General features: G+C 43.3%; 1 protein-coding gene across 1 annotated transcript in view; it reads right to left on the reverse strand.

Annotated features, from left to right (window-relative positions):
- The window catches only part of Dipk1a (divergent protein kinase domain 1A), an 85,185-nt gene that overhangs the window by 12,267 nt on the left and 49,616 nt on the right, over window positions 1–23,302 (reverse strand). The window contains exon 2 of the mRNA XM_059274929.1: window positions 7,857–7,991. Within this exon, the coding sequence (XP_059130912.1) occupies window positions 7,857–7,991 (135 nt within the window). The remainder of the gene's footprint in view (window positions 1–7,856; window positions 7,992–23,302) is intronic.

Raw genomic sequence — 23,302 nt, forward strand, 5'->3', positions numbered from 1 at the left:
TAATGAGGGGAAAGAATTAGCACACAGCATATGATACACTTGTATGAAGACGCCACGAGAAACCTATTACTTTGTAGCTACCTAGCCACAGAGATGCATATGTTTGAATACTTGGTCCTCGGCTGGTTGAACTGTTTGGGAAAGATTAGGAAGTGTGTCTGTGTTGGAAGAGGTGTGTCACTGGGAGGGGGGGTGGCTTTGACATCTCAAAGCCCATGCCATTTCCAGTTACTCGAGGATAAGACTGTAATGTTTCAGCTACTGTTCCAGCACCATGCCTGTCTTCCTAATGCCATGCTTCCAATATGAAGCCATGGACTCACCCTCTGAAACCATAAACTCCAATAAACTTGTCTATAAATTGCCTTGGTCATGTGATAAGTGTGTCTTATCACATCAATAAAAAGGTAACTAAGAAACTACCCTAAGAAGTTAATGAAAAAAAGGAAGACACACACAGACCTGAACCAATAGTGAAGTGTTTGCCTAGCATGTATGAGGGGTCATTCCCAATACTGCATACCCAACAAAATTGTATCAGTAACCAAAACTCTTTCTTTTGCTCCAAAGAAAACAGGTTGAGGAGATCCTCTGTTTGTTGCCACAAAGTTTTGTTTGCGGGCACAGAAAATGAAGCCTGGAACAGTCAGCCTCCAGAGCCTGTGCTTTTAACCAGCAAGGTAAAGAGCTAGGCTGACAAGCTGGACTGGAACTAACACAGCAGGTTTAAGGCTGACTCAGTCAGACGCCCCTCCTAGAGTCTCCACAGAAGGTCTCTGGTCATCTCCCTCCCTCCCTTCACACAAGCACCTGAGATGGAGCCACAAGTCCCATGTTGTCTTTTCAGGGCTTTGTGCCATGCCTGACCTCATCATCAAATACAGATAGAAGTACCTGAGGAATACATGCTGCGCTTTCCCCCAGGCACAGCGTATTCTATCATAGACAACTTCTGGGGCAGCTGCCTCCTCCTGCTGTCCTGACCTTCAATTCTCCAATCCCAAGGTCACTCGGTTTAAAAAAATTGCCCTTTCTGAACACTTCCCTTTCCAAATGAATAATCGCCACATGCTCCTGGGCCTATGTCCTTCCTCCCCTTTTTACTTGCACCCCCAAATCTAACATCATTTGCAGCCTGGCTATCTTGTCTACTGGAACATAAGATAACTTAAAGGCACAAACTGTCTCAGGCATCTCTGAAGCACCCCTGTCCTTGGAGTACAATGGACAGTCCTGTAAGTACTCAGCAAATGTTTGTTTAGTTTCCAACATAAAGAATGTAGTAATTTTGACTTTAAAATTCCATGGAAGTCAAAGGCAGGGGTGTGTCCCTGCAGTCCCAGCTGTTCCCTGAGGAGTTCAAGTGAACAGCTGAGAATGGACAATATAGTTGTATTCCCTTTTTTAAAAATTACTAAGAAAAATTTATTACTTTCCCATAATATCTAAGTTCCTTTTTGTTTTCTTAGTACAAAGTCTCTCATTAGTAAATCACTAAGCAGCGACTAGTCCAGTATTCAGCTGTAAGAATCAGATTTCTTGTTGTGAGCACGGGCCTCAAGCCAGTCCTGCATCAAAGGGGCAGTCACAGAGAGCAGGCTCTTCAGCTTGTGGTTTCCTGTCATAAATCAAAGGCAAAGTCCCATACACAGTGTGAAAAAGCAGTTGGCTTCATAAAACTACAACCACTCTAAGTAATATCTACAAAAGTGTTCAGCTGTATATCAAAATAACCAAGTTACTAGATAATTTTTAAATAATTAAAAGTCCTAAGACTAATTACTATTCTAATAAACAGCACATTTTGCCTTTGCTTGCACATATCTCATAGTACCAGAAGAGGGCACTATTTACCTTTCTTTTTATAAAAACCACTTGGCTTGAGGGATTCCTGCCCTCAACTACAGACTGGACCACAAGGGGGCAATAACAAGAAATATATGTATAGTACTTGGCTTTTAAATATTTTCAAAAATCTATGTTCTAAAAATGTACTTCAGATGTCACTTTCAGATTGCTGCTTCTTAACAAGTCTAAAAAAACCAAGCACACACAGAGACATACACACACAAGACACAGACACATATGGGCACACATATACACAAATACAGATACACAGATACCCGCCCCCCCCTCCCCAGAGACACAGATATAAGGCACACAGACGGACACACACAGAGACACACCGAGACACACACACACATGCGCAGATAGACAGACACACACAGGCAAACACAAGGACACACAGACACACACAGGCAAACACAAGGACACACAGACACAGAAAGCAGAGCTCGGTTTTTTTTTCTAGCCTCTGTCTAAGTATTGCCAGTCTTCACCACTTCCAGTACTCTGTCTTGAGCTTTTCCATTTTTTCCTCTACTGACTTCCTCTCACACATTAAAGATGTCCAAGCAAGGCAAAGCTAAATGAAATACTGTTATGCATTACTGTCTAAACAAGAATATGGCTCCTAATGGCTTCAATTTAGTATATCTTATGATTATTGTTTTAAGTAACAAACCATTATCCTTGGGAATTGAATCTCAAAAGAGATTGATTAAATTTAGAGTCCCTGCTATCATTTAGTGCTTCTGTTTAAAAGGTATGTTCGGAGCCGGGCAGTGGTGGCTCACGCCTTTAATCCCAGCACACGGGAGGCAGAGGCAGGCGGATCTCTGTGAGTTCGAGGCCAGCCTGGGCTACCAAGTGAGTTCCAGGAAAGGCTCCAAAGCTACACAGAGAAACCCTGTCTCAAAAAAAAAAAAAAGTATGTTCCTTTTAATACTCACAGAGGCCCACTAAAATGTGCCAGGGGCACACTTCAAGAACTACAGACAGGACCCTGAACACCCATCAGAGGAGCCAGTCAGAGGACTCAGGATGGAACGAGAAATGCACAGAGGAGAAGTACTTCTCCTGCTCCAGCTAATGAAACAGGGAATGTCTAGGAAATCCTGCCTACAGAGTCCAATTACACAAGATTTCTGTATGGTTGGGCACCAAACAGGATTGACTGAAATATAAAGCAGTTAGGGAATTAGAATTATTATTAGTGGACAGGGAGCCTAACTGGAGAAGGAGAGGCTCCTTCTGACCAGGGTTAGTGGTTGCTCTCATTTTTTAGAAGTGTCCTCTCTACTGTGACTCCAGATCCTTCCTATTCGGTAAGGCTCTGGGAAGTTTTGTTTTGATGGGTATTACTATGCAGCCCTGGCTGTCCTGGAACTTGCTATATAAACCAGTCTGGCCTTCAGCTCACAGACATCTACTGCCTCTGCCTCCCAAGAGGTACTACCTTCTCTATAAGCTTTTCTTTACCATTCTATCTACAATGGTCTCTCTGTCCGCAAAGCCTTCTTTCTTTAGATTTTTATAGTACAACTATTTGTAGTACAAACTTAACCTGATGTGATGGTCTTTGGTTGCTGAAGTTTGGTACTTGAGACAGGGTCTCATGTAGCCTAGGCTGGCCTCAAACTCACTATGGAGCCAAGTAGATAGACTTCCTATTCTTCTGCCTTCACTCTCCAAGTGCTTTTTAAAATATATTTTATTTGTTATTTGAGAGGGGGGTAGGTGCATGAGCACCATGGCAATTGTGTGAAGGTCAGAAGATAACTGTGAATTCAATTCTCCCCTCCCATCTTTCCATGAGTCCCAGAGATTGAACTCAAGCTTCTTTTTTTTAATTAATTTATTTTTATTTCATGTACATTGGTGTTTTGCCATGGGTGTTGAGTCTTCAGGAACTGGAGTTACAGACAGTTGTGAGCTGCCATGTGGGTGCTGGGAACTGAACCAGGGTCCTCTGGAAGAGCAGTCAGTGCTCTTGACCTTTGAGCCATCTCTCCAGCCCCTGAACTCAGATTCTTAGGCCTACATAGATAGTACTTTCCCCACTGAATTATCCCCCCTCCCCACCTAAACTCCACTTTTAAACTAGGGTCTTACTGTACCTCAGGCTAGCTCAAATTTGAAATCATCTTGCCCCTGTAATTAGTCCTGAGATTACAGGGGTGCCACCATACCTGACTATGATTCAGTTTGGCTAGTCTACAGTTGCTAGTTATTAACGCAGTCTGGGTGTTGCTGTGAAGGTTTGTTGTAGGTAAGTCCATCATCATTTGACCTTGGGATATTGTTCTAGCTAACTAGAGTGTTCCTGACTCAGTCAAATGAAGGGACTTAAAAGCAATTCTGCACCTTCTGTGATGAGGAAGTTCTGCCTGTGGACAGCATTTTCAGTCCACATCTGAATTCCAGCCTGCCCTTCCTCACAGCCCACCCTATGGGTTTTGTTTGTTTACTTTTGAAACAGAGTCTCATTCATCCCAGGCTCAGTTCAGTCTACTTAAGTAAAAGAACAGCAGTTGTAGTAATATACAAGAGAGAGACAATCCTCTTAGATGCCACATTTCAAAATAAGGATGACCGGGACAGAATAAGTTGTACACACTGCTGAAAATTTTGAAAAACCAGGCAGCTCCTTAGGCAAATACTGCACAACTAAAACACTGGAGGACAAATCTAAAATGTGTTACACTTTAAGGTAGTGAGGGGCTGGTTCAGATTTTTCTACATATATATTGTTAGAATTTTAATATATGCATGAATAGTTTTTTTCTTTTCTTATTTTTATTTTCCGAGAAAGAGTTTCTCTGTGTAACAGTCCTAGCTGTCCTGGAACTCGCTTCGCAATTCAGGCTGGCCTCAAACACAGATATCCGCCTGCCTCTCTTTGCCTTCCAAGTGCTGGGATTAAAGGCGTGTGCCACAATCGACTGGCTGCTGCTGCTGCTGCTGCTGCTGCTTCTTCTTCTTCTTCTTCTTCTTCTTCTTCTTCTTCTTCTTCTTCTTCTTTTTAACTTTCAACTTTTAAAACACTTATGTCTTTAAAAAGATAGGTCTCTCAAATAACAGTTATTTGTTTTTTGTTTTTGTTTTGAGGCAGGGTCTCACTTTGTATCTCAGGCTGCCCCTGAATTGGCTACACACTCTACATTGATCCTTCTAAGTGCTCCAATTACAGGCCAAGGCTACTAAACTGAACTTTAGATTTTTGATTTTTAGAATACAGCTGACAAACTTTGTACTGAAAATACCTGGTCCATTTACATTTAATGTAATTACCAACAGCAAATTTAAATATACTGCAGATGATCCCATAGTGAGCCACACAAAACTCCTTCTTCAGTACTTGAGCAGTTAACCAAACACCTGCTGGAGTACAGGCAGTAACTTCTCTGTTCTAGGACCTGCTCTCAGCTAGAGTGGGACTTTGCTCACTCTACACCTCTTTATGAGGGTGGAACTCTATGTCCACAAACTGGCCAGTAACAGGGTTAAAGGGCTGGATGGACATTTGCAAGGTCATCCCAGCTCCAGAGTTCCATGTTTGTGTGTGTGTGTGTGTGTGTGTGTGTGTGTGTGTGTGTGTGTAGTGCACACACACACACACATATGCACAGGTACATACTTTTGGAGGCCAGAAAACTACCTCAAGTGTTATTCCTCAGGAGCCAAATGCAAAGTAACTACATTAAAAAAAAAGCTGTAAGAAAATGATGTACTTTAGACTTAAAAGTGTGGGTATGCCTGCATTCAGAGACCATCAGTTGTAGAGAGCCGTGCACGGCCGTGCCTCAAAGATGGCGCAGCGTCTGGCTTCTGCCTTCCCGATGGCAGGTGCTCCTTATTTGGCTAAGGCTAGGATCTGGCTTGCTTCTGCACACCTGGACCTAATCTGGCTTGCTTGCACGTGTCTGACCCTAGCGGCATTGTTCATGTGGCACCACGGGGTTGATTTGCCCAGTGGCTATAAAAGGGCGTGGGCTGGCTTTCTTGGGGGTGATTGTGAGAGTGACTGTGGGGGTGATTGTGAGGGTGACTGTGAGAGTGAGAGAGGAGAGTGAGAGAGAGAGAGTGAGAGAGAGAGAGAAGAAGAAAAGACTATCCCCGGGGTCAGAAGATTGTTCAAGGTTCCTGAATAAACTGCTTAGAGAAGAGTCTGGCGTCGCGTCATCCTTGCTGGTCGAGGCGGACGCGACAATCAGTGATAGTAGATGTCTTCTTTTATCATTCCCTACCTTATTTGATCTCATGGATTAGCTAGACTGACTGGCCATCAAGCACCTGAGTCCTATCTCTGCCTCCCTGACTGAGATTTTAGGCCTGCATCTCTGTGCATGGCTTTCTATGTTGGTGTTGTGGATCCAAACTCAAGAACTTTACCCACTGAGCCACCTCCCAGCCTGATAACTTATTTCACTACATTTACTTACTTTCATCTCTGTTCAACTACTGGCTCTGTAAGAGCAATATATACTGTTCCTGTTGTATACGCACACTGAGGCAACTGGCCTGGGTAAAGTGACATCCACTAATTACAGAACATTTAATGACTTACAACTACTGGAATCTTAAGAATTAGTCCTCCTCTTCCTCCTTCTTCATTTTCTTCTCTTCCTCTTCTTTTGAGATAGTTTCTCATCACGTATCCCAGTCTTGCATTGAACTTATGATCCTCCTGCCTCAGTCTCCATCATGCTCAGCAGTCACAAGCCATTATTACTAAAAATATAGTTGTATGATGGGGCCAGCAAGATGGGTAAAAAGTGGGTAAAAGTGCTTGGCAAATAACTCTGATGATCTAAGCTCAATCCCAGAACACATGTGAAATGCCAGATGCAGCAGCTCACACATCAGTTACCTCAGTACTCCTAAGGTGAGCTAAGAGAGAACAAGGAGAATTAGCCAGAAGCTCACACAGACAGCACAGCATAGAGCAATGGCAGAAACAGGAACATGGAGGAAGGAGAAAACTGAAAGTCGTCCTCTGACATTCAAAGCCACATGCCTTGCACACCCAGGAGCAAGCACACATGCATGTACGTGTACACACACACACACACACACACACACACACACACACACACACGTGTTTGTGTGCGTGTGCGTGTGTGTGTGTGTGTGTGTGTGTGTGTGTGTGTGTGTGCGTGTGTGTATATGCTCCCCCACCTCTAAAAATTTTGCAGTTTTATAATATGGGTAGTTTGGATGCCTGAGGTCCTTGATTTCAGCCAGAGTCCCATAAAAAAGAACAAAAATAAATATATGGTTCTGAAATAAGTGTTTTGATGTATATTGAAAGGTATTAATAGAAAATAAGGAGTTAACTTAGTCAAAACCTCAAGTATTTAAAATATGAGTGCTCTACAACTAGTAAATACTGCTATTAATCTTGAATGGATAAAATTATTTATATAAACTATATTAAATCACTAGAAGAAAAAATAAGTGATAAATATATACCCTTTAGATAAAATTTTATGTTTGATATGATTCCATTTATTAAAAATATGTATTCTAAGATGGGCATGGCAGCACATACCTTTAATGCCAGCATTTGAGAGGCAGAGACATGCACATCTCTGAGTTCAAGGCCAGCCTGGTCTACAGAGTGAGTTCCAGGACAGCCAGGGCTACACAGAGAAATCTTGTCTCAAAAACAAACAAAAAACAAACAAAAGTATTCTAGAAAGTCTATACATAGCACACTTATACCCTAAACATTTAAAAAATTTAATATATAATAACCCAAATTTCAAATATATTTGAAAACTAAAACAAAACCCCTTTTTACATTGATGTTGCTTCCATGCTGATACATGACTTACCGGTACTATATATTTAGAATTCTGAGTACTAAATTTATCAAAAAGTTAGGGAGTTTAGCACAAGCGTTAGATCAAATTGCCTTTACTGTTAAAGACATTTATTAGTCAGTCCTTACGTAGTAACTATAGTTGGTTACAGGAGGTTTTTCAAAAAACTAAAAAATTTAAAATACTCACTATGATCTTCTTACAGTCCTTCCCTCTGCACAGCTCTGTATAGGTTGAATACTGCACATATATGATCCAGCTTCCAACAAAAACCACCAACCAGGAAAAGAAAAGATACTTCACCCGCACGTATGAGAGACGAGCCTGCAAGTGAAGGACACGTGACAATCACTCATTCAGCAGCAAGCCAGCACTCACGGCCCTGAACAGGCGCTCTCTTAGCTTAGAGAGGCTCAATGTACAGTCCAGGCTTTCATATGGCACTTCTAGAACAAAGTGCATTTTCAAGGAGCCCAAACACAGGTCTGAGAAAAGCAAGTTCCCATGTGTGGCCAAGGAAAAGGGAACAAAATACACTTTAGGATGCCTTCAAATGCCACTACCAGAGCGACTTATTCAGCACAGCATAGTGATACTCCGAGACCAGGAAATGAGAGCTACAGCTTCCCTTGATTAGAAACTGACCAAACACTGTTTCAGATGAGAATTTTCAAGGGCTTTATGAATAAACATAGTAACAGTAAGACATTTTATCCAGCTGCTGGTGGTGCACGCCTTTGATCCCAGCACTCGGAAGGCAGAGGCAGGCCGATCTCTGTGAGTTCAAGGCTATCCTGGTCTACAGACCAAGTTCTAGGGCAGCCAGGACTACACAGAGAAACCTTGTCTTGAAAAACAAAAAACAACAATGATAACAAAAGGAACGAGTTAGCCAGGTACAGTGTATGCCTGTAATTCCAGCACTTGGGAGGTAGAAGCAGAAGAATCAGAAGTCCAAGATCATCTTTAGTCACACTGAGTTGCCAATCTAGGCTATATAAGATTCTGACTCAAAAGAAGAAAAAACAAACAAACAAAAAAGGACAATGAATAGAAAAGTACAAATTACTCCTTGCATGTCAACTAGTAAAGCCACACAACAGGATCTTCTTGCATTGTTCTGTGTCCACTGCTCTGATATCTGGCTGCAGCTATTGGTGCCTTTCTACATCACCACAGATCAAGCTGCTTCATCTTCTAATGTGGCACTTGGTCAACATAGCTTGATATTTTACTTTTTAGATCGAGAGTTCCTTTGGTTTGATTTAATAAACAGTAGAACTGAGGTCTACAGAGAGAACTGAGCATAATAAATTAAAGACGCACACAGACAACGAAAAGCTAGTTTTGCTTCTACAATCCCGAGCCAGTTTCTCACACTTGGGAAACAATAGAATACTGTGAGCACTATGAGCATGAAAAAAAAGCAGAGAGAGATGAGAGAGCCAAGGTGCACCTGCAGAAGACAGTGAGTTCAAAGGAAAATACCAAACTCTGTCACATATCTGTCCTTGTGAGTTTTCACAGACAGTGAAAATCCCTGTACCAAAAGCTTGAGCACAATAATTCAGTTAGATGGTAGGTTTCTGGTACTAAATGTAAAAGAGATTATCGTTTGTTTGTTTTTGTTTTTCAAGACAGGATTTCTCTGTGTAGTCCTGGCTGTCCTGGAACTCTGTAGACCAAGCTGGCCTCAAATTCACAAAGATCTGCCTGCCTCTGCCTCTCGAGTGCTGAGATTAAAGAAGTATGCCACCGCCCGGTAAAAGAGAGCTTTTAACACAAAATATTTCTATGTAGCACAATACAAAGAAGTCAAATATACAAAGCAAATATACAGCAAATGATTATTACAACATAAGAATCTTTTTAGAGTTCTGACTCAAATTAAAATTACAGGCATACACCGTACCTGGCTAACTCGTTCCTTTTGTTTTGTTTTGTTTTGCTTTTTCAAGACAGGGTTTCTCTGTGTAGTTTTGCGCCTTTCCTGGAACTCGCTTTGGAGACCAGGCTGGCCTCGAACTCACAGAGATCCGCCTGGCTCTGCCTCCCGAGTGCTGGGATTAAAGGCGTGCGCCACCACCACCCAGCTTGTTTTTTGTTTTTTAAGACAAGGTTTCTCTGTGTAGTCCTGGCTGCTCTGGAACTTGGTCTGTAGACCAGGATAGCCTTGAATTCACAGAGATCAGCCTGCCTCTGCCTTCCGAGTGCTGGGATCAAAGGCGTGCATAAAAAAGCTAAATCACATGCAACACATTGGAACCAAGAGGTCTGTCTAAAAAACTTTGAGATTACTTGGTCGTAACAGGAAGTCTGATCTTCAGCTATAAATTGGCATGTGCTAGCATTAAACTCCACTAAGATTAAAGACACATGACTGCAAAACATGAGCACATTGCTGTGCACAGAGCAAATACTAAAAAACACAAGCTAAAATCTATTTCAAGTCACGGTGCAAGAGACCAACAATGCTGCCACTGGCCACAGCCTTCTCTCTGACCTGCCCAAAGAAGCCAAGACCTGGATCTGATCAAGCCTCCTGCTGCAACCACCAGTCCACAGGAAATGGTGGGGACAGAGGTAGACCTTGAAGCAAGTGACAGTTTGAGGCAAACTCCAGGCTGTGGGAAATATCACAATACAAAGAAGTCATTTCTTGGGCTGGAGAGATGGCTCAGAGGTTAAGAGCACTGGCTCTTCTTCCAAAGGTCCTGAGTTCAATTCCCAGCAACCACATGATGGCTTATAACCATCTGTAATGTAATCTGGTGCCCTCTTCTGGCCTGCAGGGATGCAGGCAGAACACTGTATGCATAATAAATATTAAAAAAAAAAAAAGAAGTCATTTCTTCAACAAATCACAAGGGGTAGAGCAAGAGCAGGAGAAATTTACAGACTGAAAAATCGTTAAGCAAATATTTAAGCAAATATACAGCAAATGATTACAACATAGGAATCTTTTTAGAGTTCTGACTCAAATTAAAAAAAACCGTAAAAAAAAAAACCCAAATAAACAAAACAAACAAACAAAAAACAAAACACCAAAGAACAGAGACCTGAACAAGGAGGACACCAACAGGCGTGCTAACCCTGAAGGGAAAGCTCACAGGGCCACAGCCTAGAGAAAGACCTACAGGCAACTAGGGAACGCTGAGTGGGATGAATAGTCTTCCCCAGGAAAGGTAACATTGATCGGTTATTCACAATACCACATGGTAGATCCTGAAATCATATTCATACACGTAACATTATACAGACTGAGCAGGTTGTATATTTAGGAATATATTACATATATGTGTACAATTAAAGAAAAAGAGGCCATGAATTTGAGGGGGGTTGTACACGGGAAGGGTCTGAGGTAAGGGAAAAGGAAAAATGATAAAATTTTAATTTCAAAAAAAATTAAGAAAATTAAATTTGAAGGCCAGTATTGATAAATTAAACACAATTTAATCCCAGCCCATGGGAGGCAGAGGTAGTCTGATCTCTGAGTTCAAAGCTAGCCTGGTCTTCATAGAGAGTTCTAGACCAGCTAGGGCTACACATTGAGACCCTGTCTCAAAACAAAACAAAATGAAACAAAGAGAAAATCGTATTTGTGAGACAAGTCAAAGCTTTTCCTTTTTCTACATTTTCCCCATTAAGAGTGTGCATGTGTGTGTTTGAGTGCCACAAACATGGATGGTGGTCCAGGGACTGAATTCAGGTCCTCAGTTTGGCAGCAGGTACCTGTACTGGCCAAGCCATTCTGCCAGCATGCTCTCTCTCTCTCTCTCTCCCTCTCCCCCTCTCCTCCACTAATTTTTTATGATGGGGACCAGACACAGGGTTCTGTGTTTGCTAGACAAGCACTCTACCACCAAACTAACCTCCAAATCCACCAAACTAACCTCCAAATCCACCAAAGTACCTCTAATACTTGTGAGACAACTGATAATTTGAAGAATGACACAATACTCAATGATGTGAAAAGAAGGTTCTTGGGTAACAGTATTTTGCTCTTCTCTCTCCATGAGCTATATTTTCCCATGTCCCCTGGCATATGTTCCAGCTGAAGAACATCCTGAGAGCTGAGGTATTCCCTGAATGCTTACCACACACAGAAGGCCAAGAACATTGTAGAGGAAGTCAGATTAATGGTGTCCCCAGCAGGGTGCTGAGCATCACCTGCTGTAGACATCATGACCAAAGAAGTAGAACACGTTTTTATCCAGCATGCTCCAGAAATTACTGGGTCTTACGTATAAAAATAGTGCAATGACCTTTAAGTATCCCTTAATATCTGCAGATAAGCAGCCTTATGTTTTAAAATGATAACTGAAGATAGAAATATTACAGCTCTACTAAACTGATTTTCCCCATGTAGCATTTGCTAAAATGTTTCTGGTGGTCTGATTTATAACAATTATCTAGAAAATCTAGACTTTGATTAAGAAATATAGTCTGAAATTTTTGTTTATGCTTAACTGTTTAAAATTAACATCCTAGCAGCTGGGCAGTGGTGGTGCATACCTTTAATCCAGGCGCTTGGGAGGCAGAGCCAGGTGGATCTCTGTGAGTTCAAGACCAGCTTGGTCTACAGAGCAAGATCCAGGACAGACACCAAAACTACACAGAGAAACCCTGTCTCAAAAAACAAAAACAAAAACAAAAAAAAAAAAAAAAAAAAAAAAAAAAGTCGTCGTCACTGGAGATGGGAAATATGCACATAATAAACAACCCTTCTCTGTCAGTCCCATACCACACAGTGGTGTGGTTGGGCACAAGGCCCTGAGCCATCCCCAGCACCTCTGTAATCCTAGCACTGTGGGGGTAAAGGCAGTAAGATCAGAAGTGTAAGGTAAACTCAGCTAGCTATATAGCAAGTTTGGGGCCAGCCTGGGTGACACGAGATCCTGTTAAAAGTACTGCTGCTCTCCAAATGACCCAGGTTCAAGTCCCAGTACCCACATGGTGGGTAACAAGCATCTGTGACTCCAGCTGTCTGAGGAGCCAACACCGTTTCCTGACCTTCACAGGCACTGTGTGCAAGTGGTGTGTAGAGTGTGTGGGTAAAACACTCATCCAATCAAAGAAAAATGAGGGGGGGCAAGGGTGGTGACATGGTTCAGTGGGAAAAGGAGGCTTGCCACCAAGCCTGCCACTGACCTGAGTTCAAGCCCCAGAAGCTAGCTGGCCTCAAACTCAAGAGGATCTGCCTGCCTTTGCCTCCAGAGTACTGGGATTAAAGAAATTCTTACGTGAGAGCTGATTTTCCTGAAACAAGTGTTCTAAAATGTCCAAGTGGAAGCTATACCATGTGTGCAGCATTCTTTTGGTTAAACAAGACCAGCTGAGAAAAAAATGAAGGACAGAATCACGTATGGGCATGAGTGCCAGGAGGGGTGGCTCACTGAGGCCGTCTGAGTAAGTGTATGCCACGCATGTCTGTGTTGGGGGCGCAGAGGTCCTCACACTCACAGACAAGTGCTGTGGGATGTATGGCAAATGTGTTGCTGATTAATCAATAAAACACTGATTGGCCGTTGGCTAGGCAGGAAGTATAGGCGGGGCAAGGAGGAGAATAAAGCTGGGAAGTGGAAGGCTGAGTCAGAGAGACACTGCCAGCCACCATGATGAGAAACAGCATGTGAAGATGCCGGTAAGCCACGAGCCACATGGCAAGGTATAGATTTATGGAAATGGATTAATTTAAGATATAAGAACAGTTAGCAAGAAGCCTGCCACGGCCATACAGTTTGTAACCAATATAAGTCTCTGTGTTTACTTGGTCGGGTCTGAGCGGCTGTGGGGCTGGCAGGAGAGAGAGATTTGTCCTGACTGTGGGCCGGGCAGGAAAACTCTAGCTACAGACAAGTACTAGGAGAACCAGGAATGTTAATTATGCAGGGGTGTCTCCTCAATGGAGGAGATACAAATCAAATACCTGCATCCCATCCAGAAAGGTGAGAGTAGAGGTTGTTAATGTACTCGTGACCTTTTTGCTATCCAAAGGGACAGACCTCACCCTAATTCCTCAGAATGACTATACCAGATTCTTCCCTCCCTACAGCATTAGGGTAGGGAGGGTAGATGTCCAAGTACTTTATGGCCTGCTGACCTCTATGTTTTCGGCCAGAGACCCCACTAGATTCTAAGCTTGTACTGTGTGAAAGAGTCTCTGTGTAGTCACACTTTAAGCTTTTTTGTGCACCTGGAACTGGACTGATTGGACTGATTGTTGCTTGGAAACCTTCCTCCAAATTGTGCTGTGTTTAAATATGCTGACACTGAACTGCCTGGCATTGGACTCCCTGAAGTCTGATCCAGGCTTATGAAGTCAATCTACAGCGGGTTTTCACTCTTACCTCTTCATGTGGTTTGCTTCCCCCATGACACCTGCAGGGACCCCCCACAAGTCTGGATGCCAGAAGAGGGTGTTGGATCCCCTGGAGCTGGAGTGAAAGTGATTGTAAGCCCTCTGATGATGTGAACAGTGTGAAACAAACTGGAGTCCTCTGGAAGACCAAGAGACACTCTTAGCCACTGAGTAATCTTTCCAGCCTTCCTCTAGATTAAAAAAATAATTTTTTTTTTTTTTAGTGTATGTGTCTGTGTGTGTAGTGTGAATGTGCGTGCACGTGAATTCATGTGTGTGTATGCCTGCCTAAGCAGAGACCGGAGGAAGACACCAAGTGTCTTGCTCTGTCACGCTCTGCTTTATTCCCTTGAGACAGGGTCTCTCACTGAACTTGGGGCTCGGCTAGAGACAGCAATCCCTAACAACCCTCTTGTCTCTGTTCTCCTGTCCTAGGGCTGGGGTTCCAGGAATGAGTGCAACCATGCCCAGGTTTTTACTTGAGTTCTAGGGATTAGAACTTGGACCCTCATGGTTGCACAGCAAATACGCTTCACCACCGAGGAGCCCCTCCCCTTAGTCATTTTTAAATGGTATTTAAATCTAAATGAATGCATAACCATTTAAAGTATGGGTGTGACATAATGTATTTGACCCTATCTGTACACTGGACATTTATTTTTTCCAATATCTGCTGTAGTAACAAAAAAATACTATTAACTGTTGGAATTCCTGGCCACTCCCCCAGCTACATGACTGCACATGCACTGTTCAGATGCTTAGTCATTCCAGGGCTTTACATCCTACATAATCCATTCGCATGCGTGGTGTAGCTCTGTAAGCCCATATGCACATGTGCAGGGGAATCCATAAAAAGTGGATCACAGACTCCTCCCTCCTCTTCTCCCCTGCCTCTCTCCCTGCACGTGCCTTCCACAGGCCTGACCACACTCTGTCCTGCCCCTCCTCCCAATAAAACTCTGATAGTGGGTTCTGTAGTACCTCGTGGCTTTTCTCGAAAGGTAACAGCACTGCTTAATGAATATCATTGCGCCACCACATAAAACCAACATTAATGATGATCAATATTTGCTAGTGTTGTTCCACATCTGGAACCGATAAACACTTTAGATACTTAATTTATTTAATCCTCTTAAAATTCCTGAGCCATTAGAATAAGTTAGTCAAGATTAGAAAACTCTGGCCTACTAGCCAAGGTGCCACCTGCTTTTATAAACATGATTTTATAAATTATAGTCACTACCCCATTCACTGACATGTTAACTAAGGCAGCTTCTATTCTGTAACAGTGGAGTCCAGTGGTTGTAGAGACCACATGCCAGCAAAGCAAATGTTTACAAATCACTGGATCATTACAGAAAGAAACTGCTAACCTCATACTGTCTGGAAGATTCATTCTCTCCTCTGCCTCATGGGTGTTGGTTTCAGCGTGTGATGTGCTTTGACGAGTGTTTGTTAGTGAATGCAGTGCAAAGACAGTGTGCAGCAGGACCTGCCAAGAGAAAAACACACCCTGGTAGTTTACTGACCATAGTCTACACGACACCATACCTGTGTCCTAGAGGCAAGCTCAGCAGAGAATATCTGCTCTACGTCCATGGGTGAGGGAGAATAAGTGCTTGTTGTACGCCACAGAGTTTGGGGGATGGTGTTACACACAACTGCTGTGGTAACTGACTGATACTGAGGGACCACCATTATTCTCTTACAAGAACTCTACAAGGTTGGAACTATTACTCATTTTACAGATAGAGACACTGAGAAACACATAAGGATTAAGCAAACCATAATGGCTCCAAGTAAGAGACCTTCAATTTGAATCGAGGCAACCTGGCTTCAGGACCTGCAATTGCTCTCCTCTACAGTCTATTAAATACATAAATCTTTGTCTGAATATCTGATTATTTCTTCAGAGAAGATTTCAGTAAGTGACAGTTCTAGGTCAAAAAGCTTTGAAGTTTTAGGTTTATGATAACATAATGTTACTATGTTTTCCCAAAAGCTTGTAAAAATTAACATTCACTGTTTTTTCAAATTCACTGTTTTCAAATGAAATGTTCATTCACTTATTTTACTTTCACCAGAATCCAGGTCTACAAGCAGCTACAGTTTCATTTCTTTGACAATGGCATATTTTAAAATACGTTCTCTGAATTTTTAGCATGAAGCCTGACAGAAAGTCCAGGGACACTGAGGTTAGGTGGACACTAAACAGACCTCATGAATGACCTCCTCAGGACTTCTAAAATGTAGAGTATGCCAGGGCTATATCTAGAAAACTATTGCAAAGGAGGTAAGAGACAGAGTTCACTTTTAAAGTACCCTTAAAGGAAGGTTGACCTAGGTCAACATTGCATATCTTCAGAGCTACCAAGGCTGAATTCTTTGTGCTTGACTAGAATAATGAAAATACAGAGCAATCTAAACTGGGCCTTATTTAAGTTATAGGGATCCATGGAATAAAAACACAACCCTGCCCATATAGTCTCTTCAAAGTTCTTGGAGTGATTATCACTCACATCTATCTATTTTTGACATTTGTAAAAAAAAATGTTCATAGTGGCAGTAATTTTTAGAATAGGCTAAAAAAAATCGGTCTGTAGGGCTAAAAGAGCATATACTACTCTTGCAGGGGACCTGAGTTTGGTTCCCAGTAACGATGTCAGGCAAATGCCTAAAACTCCAGTTCCATGGGATTAGATACTTCTGGCCTCAGTGGGCAACTACACACAGGCACATACACATAATTAAAAACAATAAAAATGAATCTTTAAAAAACAGTTTGTAAGCTGGGCATGGTAGCACATGCCTTTAATCCTAGCACTCAAGAGGCAGAGGCAAGTGGATCTCTGAGTTCAAGGGTAGCCTGGTCTACAGAGCCAGTTCCAGGACAGCCAGGGCTACATAGAGAAAACAACAAGAAAATCAGCTTGTAATGATAAAATATTTTTAGTATGGGATAGGAGCACACACCTTTAATCACACCACTTGGGAAGGAGGGGGATCTCTGCGAGTTGGACACCAGCCTAGTCTACATGTAGAGTTCTAAGGCAGCCAGAGCTATACAGTAGGACTCTAACAAAACAAACAAAATAAATATTTTTCAAATATTTCAAACTATGCAAACAGATGGCCCTCTCTAATTTTGGAACTTTTTTTTTTTTTTTGGTTTTTCGAGACAAGGTTTCTCTGTGTAGCTTTGCGCCTTTCCTGGAACTCACTTGGTAGCCCAGGCTGGCCTCGAACTCACAGAGATCCGCCTGGCTCTGCCTCCCGAGTGCTGGGTAATTTTGGAACTTTTAAGACAGGTGTTAATCCAAAACTGCCTTCTCAATTCTCAAATTTTAAAGAAAGCCAAAACCAAAATAAAACCTAGAGAAAGTTCTCAAAAAAAAAAAAAAAAAAAAAAAAGAAGAAGAAGAAGAAGACAGCTGTTTTGATCCCTCATGAAACTACACTGATGGAATGTCTATAATGCTTAATTAAAATAATGGATAGATAGAAATTAAATCTGAATTGCTACAAATTTCTTAAATATGCAGCATGTGTCTAATAGGCAAAAGATTTTAAAATGAATCAAGGGGCTGGAAGTATGGTGCACCTGCTGAACAAGTTTGAGGATCTGTGTTCGAACTGCCAATACCCATATAAAAGGTGGACATGGCTATGTACATGTAACCCAGTGCTGAGGGGCTGAGACAGGGAGCCCAGGAGTTTGCTCTCCATCTAGCCTTGCCAAATCAGTGAGCTTCACATTTAGTGTGAGACTTTGTCTCAAAAGACAGAATGTGACAGAGCAAGAGATGAAGTATCCTCTGTTGGCCTTCAAGGATGACCTTGAACTTCTAATCTTTCTGATTCTGCTTCCCAGATGCTGAGATTACAGGTGAGCACTACCAAGTCCAGTTTGTGAAATGCTGGGAATTGAATTTAGAGCCTCATGCTTGTTAGGCAAGTATTCTACCAACAGCTACATCCCCAGCCCTGTATTTTATCTATTTATTTATCTATTTATTTATTTAATGTGGTGTGATGGCCCACAAAGAGAATGGCACTATTAGGAGGTGTGGCCTTGTTGCAGTAGGTGTGGTCTTATTGGAGCAAGTGTGTCACATGGAGGTGGGCTCTGAGGTCTCATATAGGATCAAGCCACGCACAGTGAGACAGATTACTTCCTACTGACTGCAAGTCAAGATGTAGAACTCTCAGCTCCTTCTCCAGCACCATGTCTGCCTGCATGCCACCACAATTCCCACCATGATGATAATGGACTAAACCTCTGAAACTGTAAGCCACCCAATTAGATGTTTTCCTAAGAGTTGTTGGTGTCTTGGTGGTCATGATGTCTCTTCACAGTAATAGAAACTCTAAGATATGTGGGTTCTGGATATCTCTTGATATTACTGAATGAGGCATCTCCCAGTAGCCTCTCCCTAATTTTTTTTTTTCTTTTTCGAGACAGGGTTTCTCTTTGTAGCTTTGCACCTTTCCTGGAACTCACTTGGTAGTCCAGGCTGGCCTCGAACTCACAGAGATCCGCCTGGCTCTGCCTCCCAAGTGCTGGGATTAAAGGCGTGCGCCACCACTGCCCGGCACCTCTCCCTATTTTTAAGCTTTAAAATACTACTTTGTGTTTTATTCTGGGGTGTTATTAATTTAAAAATAGGGTTGGGGATTTAGCTCAGTGGTAGAGCGCTTGCCTAGCAAGCTCAAGGCCCTGGGTTCAATCCTCAGCTCCAAAAAAAAAAAAAAAAAAAAGATACTAAACATTTTTTTTTTTTCCAATTGGTTTTTCGAGACAGGGTTTCTCTGTGTAGTTTTGGTGCCTGTCCTGGATCTTGCTCTGTAGACCAGGCTGGCCTCGAACTCACAGAGATCCACCTGATTCTGCCTCCTAAGTGCTGGGATTAAAGGCGTGGTGCCACCACCGCCTGGCTTACTAAACATTTCTTCACATCAGCTGAGTGGTTGCTTTGCAGGGATAACTGACAGGGTCACATGAGAAATTTTTAAGAAGATGGAAATATCAACATAATTTGGGTGTGGGTTATACTATGAATGCATTTGTCTAAATTGGTCAGACCATAATAGTTCATTGTACATTAATCATAACTCAGTAAGAATGGCGAGGGAGCTGACCCTCCCCTTTACCAGCTGCAACACTCAAGAAAGAAGGCCCTGCACCTCATCTGAGCAGCACAGTGAAGCTGATCCTATTTATGGGGGTGCAGGTAAGCTGGCCCGAGAACATGAGCATGAGAGATCTGGCCCCGCCCCTCATCTACCATATGGCAGCATGGGCAGGGAAGAGATGCCCTCCACCTACCATGCCTGAGGCGGGTAGGAGAGCTGGCCCTGAGATCATAAGAGCTGGAGAGCTGTTCCTGTTTCTCACCAACGGCAGCACTCAGGAGAGTGACTCCTGCACCTTGCCTGGGCAACACAGTAGAGCTGACCCTGATGGTTCAGGTATGGGAGAGCAGACCCTGAGGGCAGGAAGGCAAGAGAACTGCTCCCGCCCCTTGCTCATTGGTGCAAGAGGTGAACTAGCCGGGGGGGGGGGGGGGGGGGGGGGGGGGGGGGGGGGGGGGGGGGCAGTGCTGGAGAGCTCACCCTGGTGGTGAGGACAGGGGAGAGCTGGCGGGCTGACCAACCCTGCAACTACGCAGGCCCAGAACCAGGGTTATGAGTTAGCCCACCCCAACATCCACCCCATCTGTGATCTGCGGGAGCATGTGAAGGGGTTGGTCCTGCAGACCAAAGCTGCAGGATTTCCACAACACAGGGCAACAGCAGGATAACCAAGGAGTCCCAGTGAGGGTCCAGCATCGATAGTGTAGCAGAAACCAGAGGCCTCACTTAATGACCAATGATTCTCTGCAATGAACACTTGCAAGTAAAGATATGTGGACAAAAGGGTTTAATGCGTGACTCACTGTGTCACACTACAGCTTCCATGACGAGATTTTTCCTCTCTTTTTTTCCTCTTAAATTTTATTCTATTTTCCGGGGGGTGGGGAGGCTGTTGCAAGGGCAGAGGCTGAATAGGAAGGTATGGGGAAATGAATGGGATCAAGATGCATGATGTGAAAGACACAAAAAATAAATAAAGTTAAAAAAATAAAATAACTTAGTAAGAAATATTAAAAATATACCAAGTATTGAAATACTATTAGATTTGGGCTGGAGAAATGACTTAGAGGTTAAGAGCACTGGCTGCTCTTTCAGAGGTCCTGAGTTCAAGTCTCAGCACCCACATAGTGGCTCTCAACCACCTATAATGAGATTTGGTGCCCTCTTCTGGTGTGTAGGCACGCATGCCAGAATACTGTATACATAATAAATAAATAAATCTTTAAAAATAAGAAATACTATTAGATTTAAACACATCTAAATTTCAAATACTGAAAAATGTCTATCTCTTAGAGTTAGGAAAGAAGGGCCAGTTAGGAAGTTATTACACCAGAGTTTTGCAGTAAGAAAGGGAAGAAAAGGGAAAGGTTGAAAGATAGGAAACAGAATGATCAGGAGTTTATAGTTAAGTGGGTATGAGCCAGATTGGACAACAGACCCTGTCTTAAAAAACAGAAAAAAGCAAACAAACAAAACACCCAGAAGAAAATATCAGGCTTTAGGAGAAAAAGAAAAATAAGGAGCATGAAATGGAGGAGGAGGTGGCAGTGATGGAGGTGATGGAGGAGGAGGAGGAAGTGATGGAGGTGATGGAAGAGGAGGTAGTGATGGAGGAGGAGGAGGTAGTGATGGAGGAGGAGGTGGTAGTGATGGAGGTTATGGAGGAGGAGGAGGCAGTGATGGAGGTGATGGAGGAGGAGGAGGCAGTGATGGAGGTGATGGAGGAGGAGGAGGTAGTGATGGAGGTGATGGAAGAGGAGGTAGTGATGGAGGAGGAGGCAGTGATGGAGGAGGAGGTGGTAGTGATGGAGGTTATGGAGGAGGAGGAGGCAGTGATGGAGGTGATGGAGGAGGAGGAGGTAGTGATGGAGGTGATGGAAGAGGAGGTAGTGATGGAGGGGGAGGAGGTAGTGATGGAGGAGGAGGTGGTAGTGATGGAGGTTATGGAAGAGGAGGTAGTGATGGAGGAGGAGGAGGTAGTGATGGAGGAGGAGGTGGTAGTAATGGAGGTTATGGAGGAGGAGGAAGCAGTGATGGAGGTGATGGAGGAGGAGGAGGCAGTGATGGAGGTGATGGAGGAGGTGGTAGTGATGGAGGTGATGGAGGAGGAGGCAGTGATGGAGGTGATGGAGGAGGAGGAGGCAGTGATGGAGGTGATGGAGGAGGAGGAGGCAGTGATGGAGGTGATGGAGGAGGAGGAGGCAGTGATGGAGGTGATGGAGGAGGTAGTGATGGAGGTGATGGAGGAGGAGGTAGTGCTGGATGCTGTGGGATGTTCTGTATGTCAAATGTGTTGCTAATTAGTCAATAAATAAAACACTGATTGGCCATTGGCTAGGCAGGAAGTGTAGGCGGGACAAGGAGGAGAATAAAGCTGGGAAGTGGAAGGCTGAGTCAGGGAGACACTGCCAGCCGCCACCATGACAAACAGCATGTGAAGATCCCGGTAAGCCACGAGCCACGTGGCAAGGTATAGATTAATAGAAATGGATTAATTTAAGCTATAAGAACAGTTAGCAAGAAACCTGCTACGGCCATACAGTTTGTAAGCAATATAAGTCTCTGTGTTTACTTGGTTGGGTCTGAGTGGCTGTGGAACTGGCAGGTGAGAGAGATTTGCTCTGACTGTGGGCCAGGCAGGAAAACTCAAGCTACAGATGGAGGTGATGGAGGAGGAGGTGGTAGTGATAGAGGTGATGGAGGAGAAGAAGGCAGTGATGGAGGTGATGGAGGAGGAGGTGGCAGTGATGGAGGTGATGGAGGAGGTGGTAGTGATGGAGGTGATGGAGGAGGTAGTGGTAGTGATGGAGGTGATGGAGGAGGAGGAGGTAGTGATGGATGAGGAGGTGGTAGTGATGGAGGTGATGGAGGAGGAGGTGGTAGTGATGGAGGTGATGGAGGAGGAGGTGGTAGTGATGGAGGTGATGGAGGTGGTGGTAGTGATGAAGGTGATGGTAGTAGTGATGGAGGAGGAGTTGATAATTATTAACAAGAACAAGAATCAACTGCTTTAGTCTACTAAACTCCATTTCCCGAAACTATGGAATTAAGAGTATGCTGTTTTCAGAGCTTATAAAAGCGCTTCTGCGTTTTAACCCTAGCAAAGCCTTCCTTTACACAGTATAGGAAATTAAGCTGGAGTCTGTTTTGCTCATAACAAAGAAATTGTGAGGGATCATTTGGGCTGAATAGTTATCAAGTGGGGCAGGGCTTCTCCAACAGGACAAAGAACCAAAGCTAAGCCCTTTCTGTACTAAGTCCTTAGACCAAGTGCACAGTGAGTTTGGTCAAGCATTCCTTTCAACAAGCTGGTGTTTGGAAAGTTTTATCAGTTGACTTTCAAATTCTCACCTAACGTAGTTCCTCTATGCCACAAAAGGACTTAGTAGTTCTTATCTGCTCATTATAAACTCATAGCCTATTATTCATGACTGTTGATGTACTTGATGAGAACTTGACTGATCTGTTAAATCAGAATCAGCTGATAAATTCTCTAAATAAAAGTCTCAAGGGTTCACCCTAAAAACTGAATCTTTGGAATGAGGCCTAGGAATCATCTTTATTTTGTTTATTTGCTTCTCTCTCTCAATCTCAATCTCTCTCTCTCTCTCTCTCTCTCTCTCTCTCTCTCTCTCTCTCTCTCTCTCTCTCTGTGTGTGTGTGTGTGTGTGTGTGTGTGTGCATGTGCTACTGCATGTGTGTGGAATTCAGAGGACAACTGTGGAGGTCAAGGTGCCAGAGCTCAAACTCAGGTCATCAGATTTGTGTGGCAAGAGCCTTTGTCTGCTGAGCCATCATAGCCAGGAATATTCACCTTAAAGTCCCCACACTCAGCTGGGCTTGGTGGAGCACGCCTTTAATCCCAGCACTCAGGAGGCAGAGACAGGCGGATCTCTGTGAGTTTGAAGCCAGCCTGGTCTACAGAGTGAGTTCCAGGACAGCCAGAGGTGTTACACAGAGAAACCCTGTCTCAAAAACAAACAAACAAATAAACAAACAAACAAAAAACCCAAAAAACATTTAGAAGAAAGTGACTATAAACAAAAGCTAAATATATGATGAAAACCTGTGAGAGAACTGTTGGTTAAGGGCGGTGCTCATGGCTGGCTGCTGGCCGCTGCGGCCATGCCGGCGGAGGAGA

Source organism: Peromyscus eremicus, chromosome 10 (assembly GCF_949786415.1).
Source record: "Peromyscus eremicus chromosome 10, PerEre_H2_v1, whole genome shotgun sequence".
In the NCBI taxonomy this organism is placed as follows: Eukaryota; Metazoa; Chordata; class Mammalia; order Rodentia; family Cricetidae; genus Peromyscus; species Peromyscus eremicus.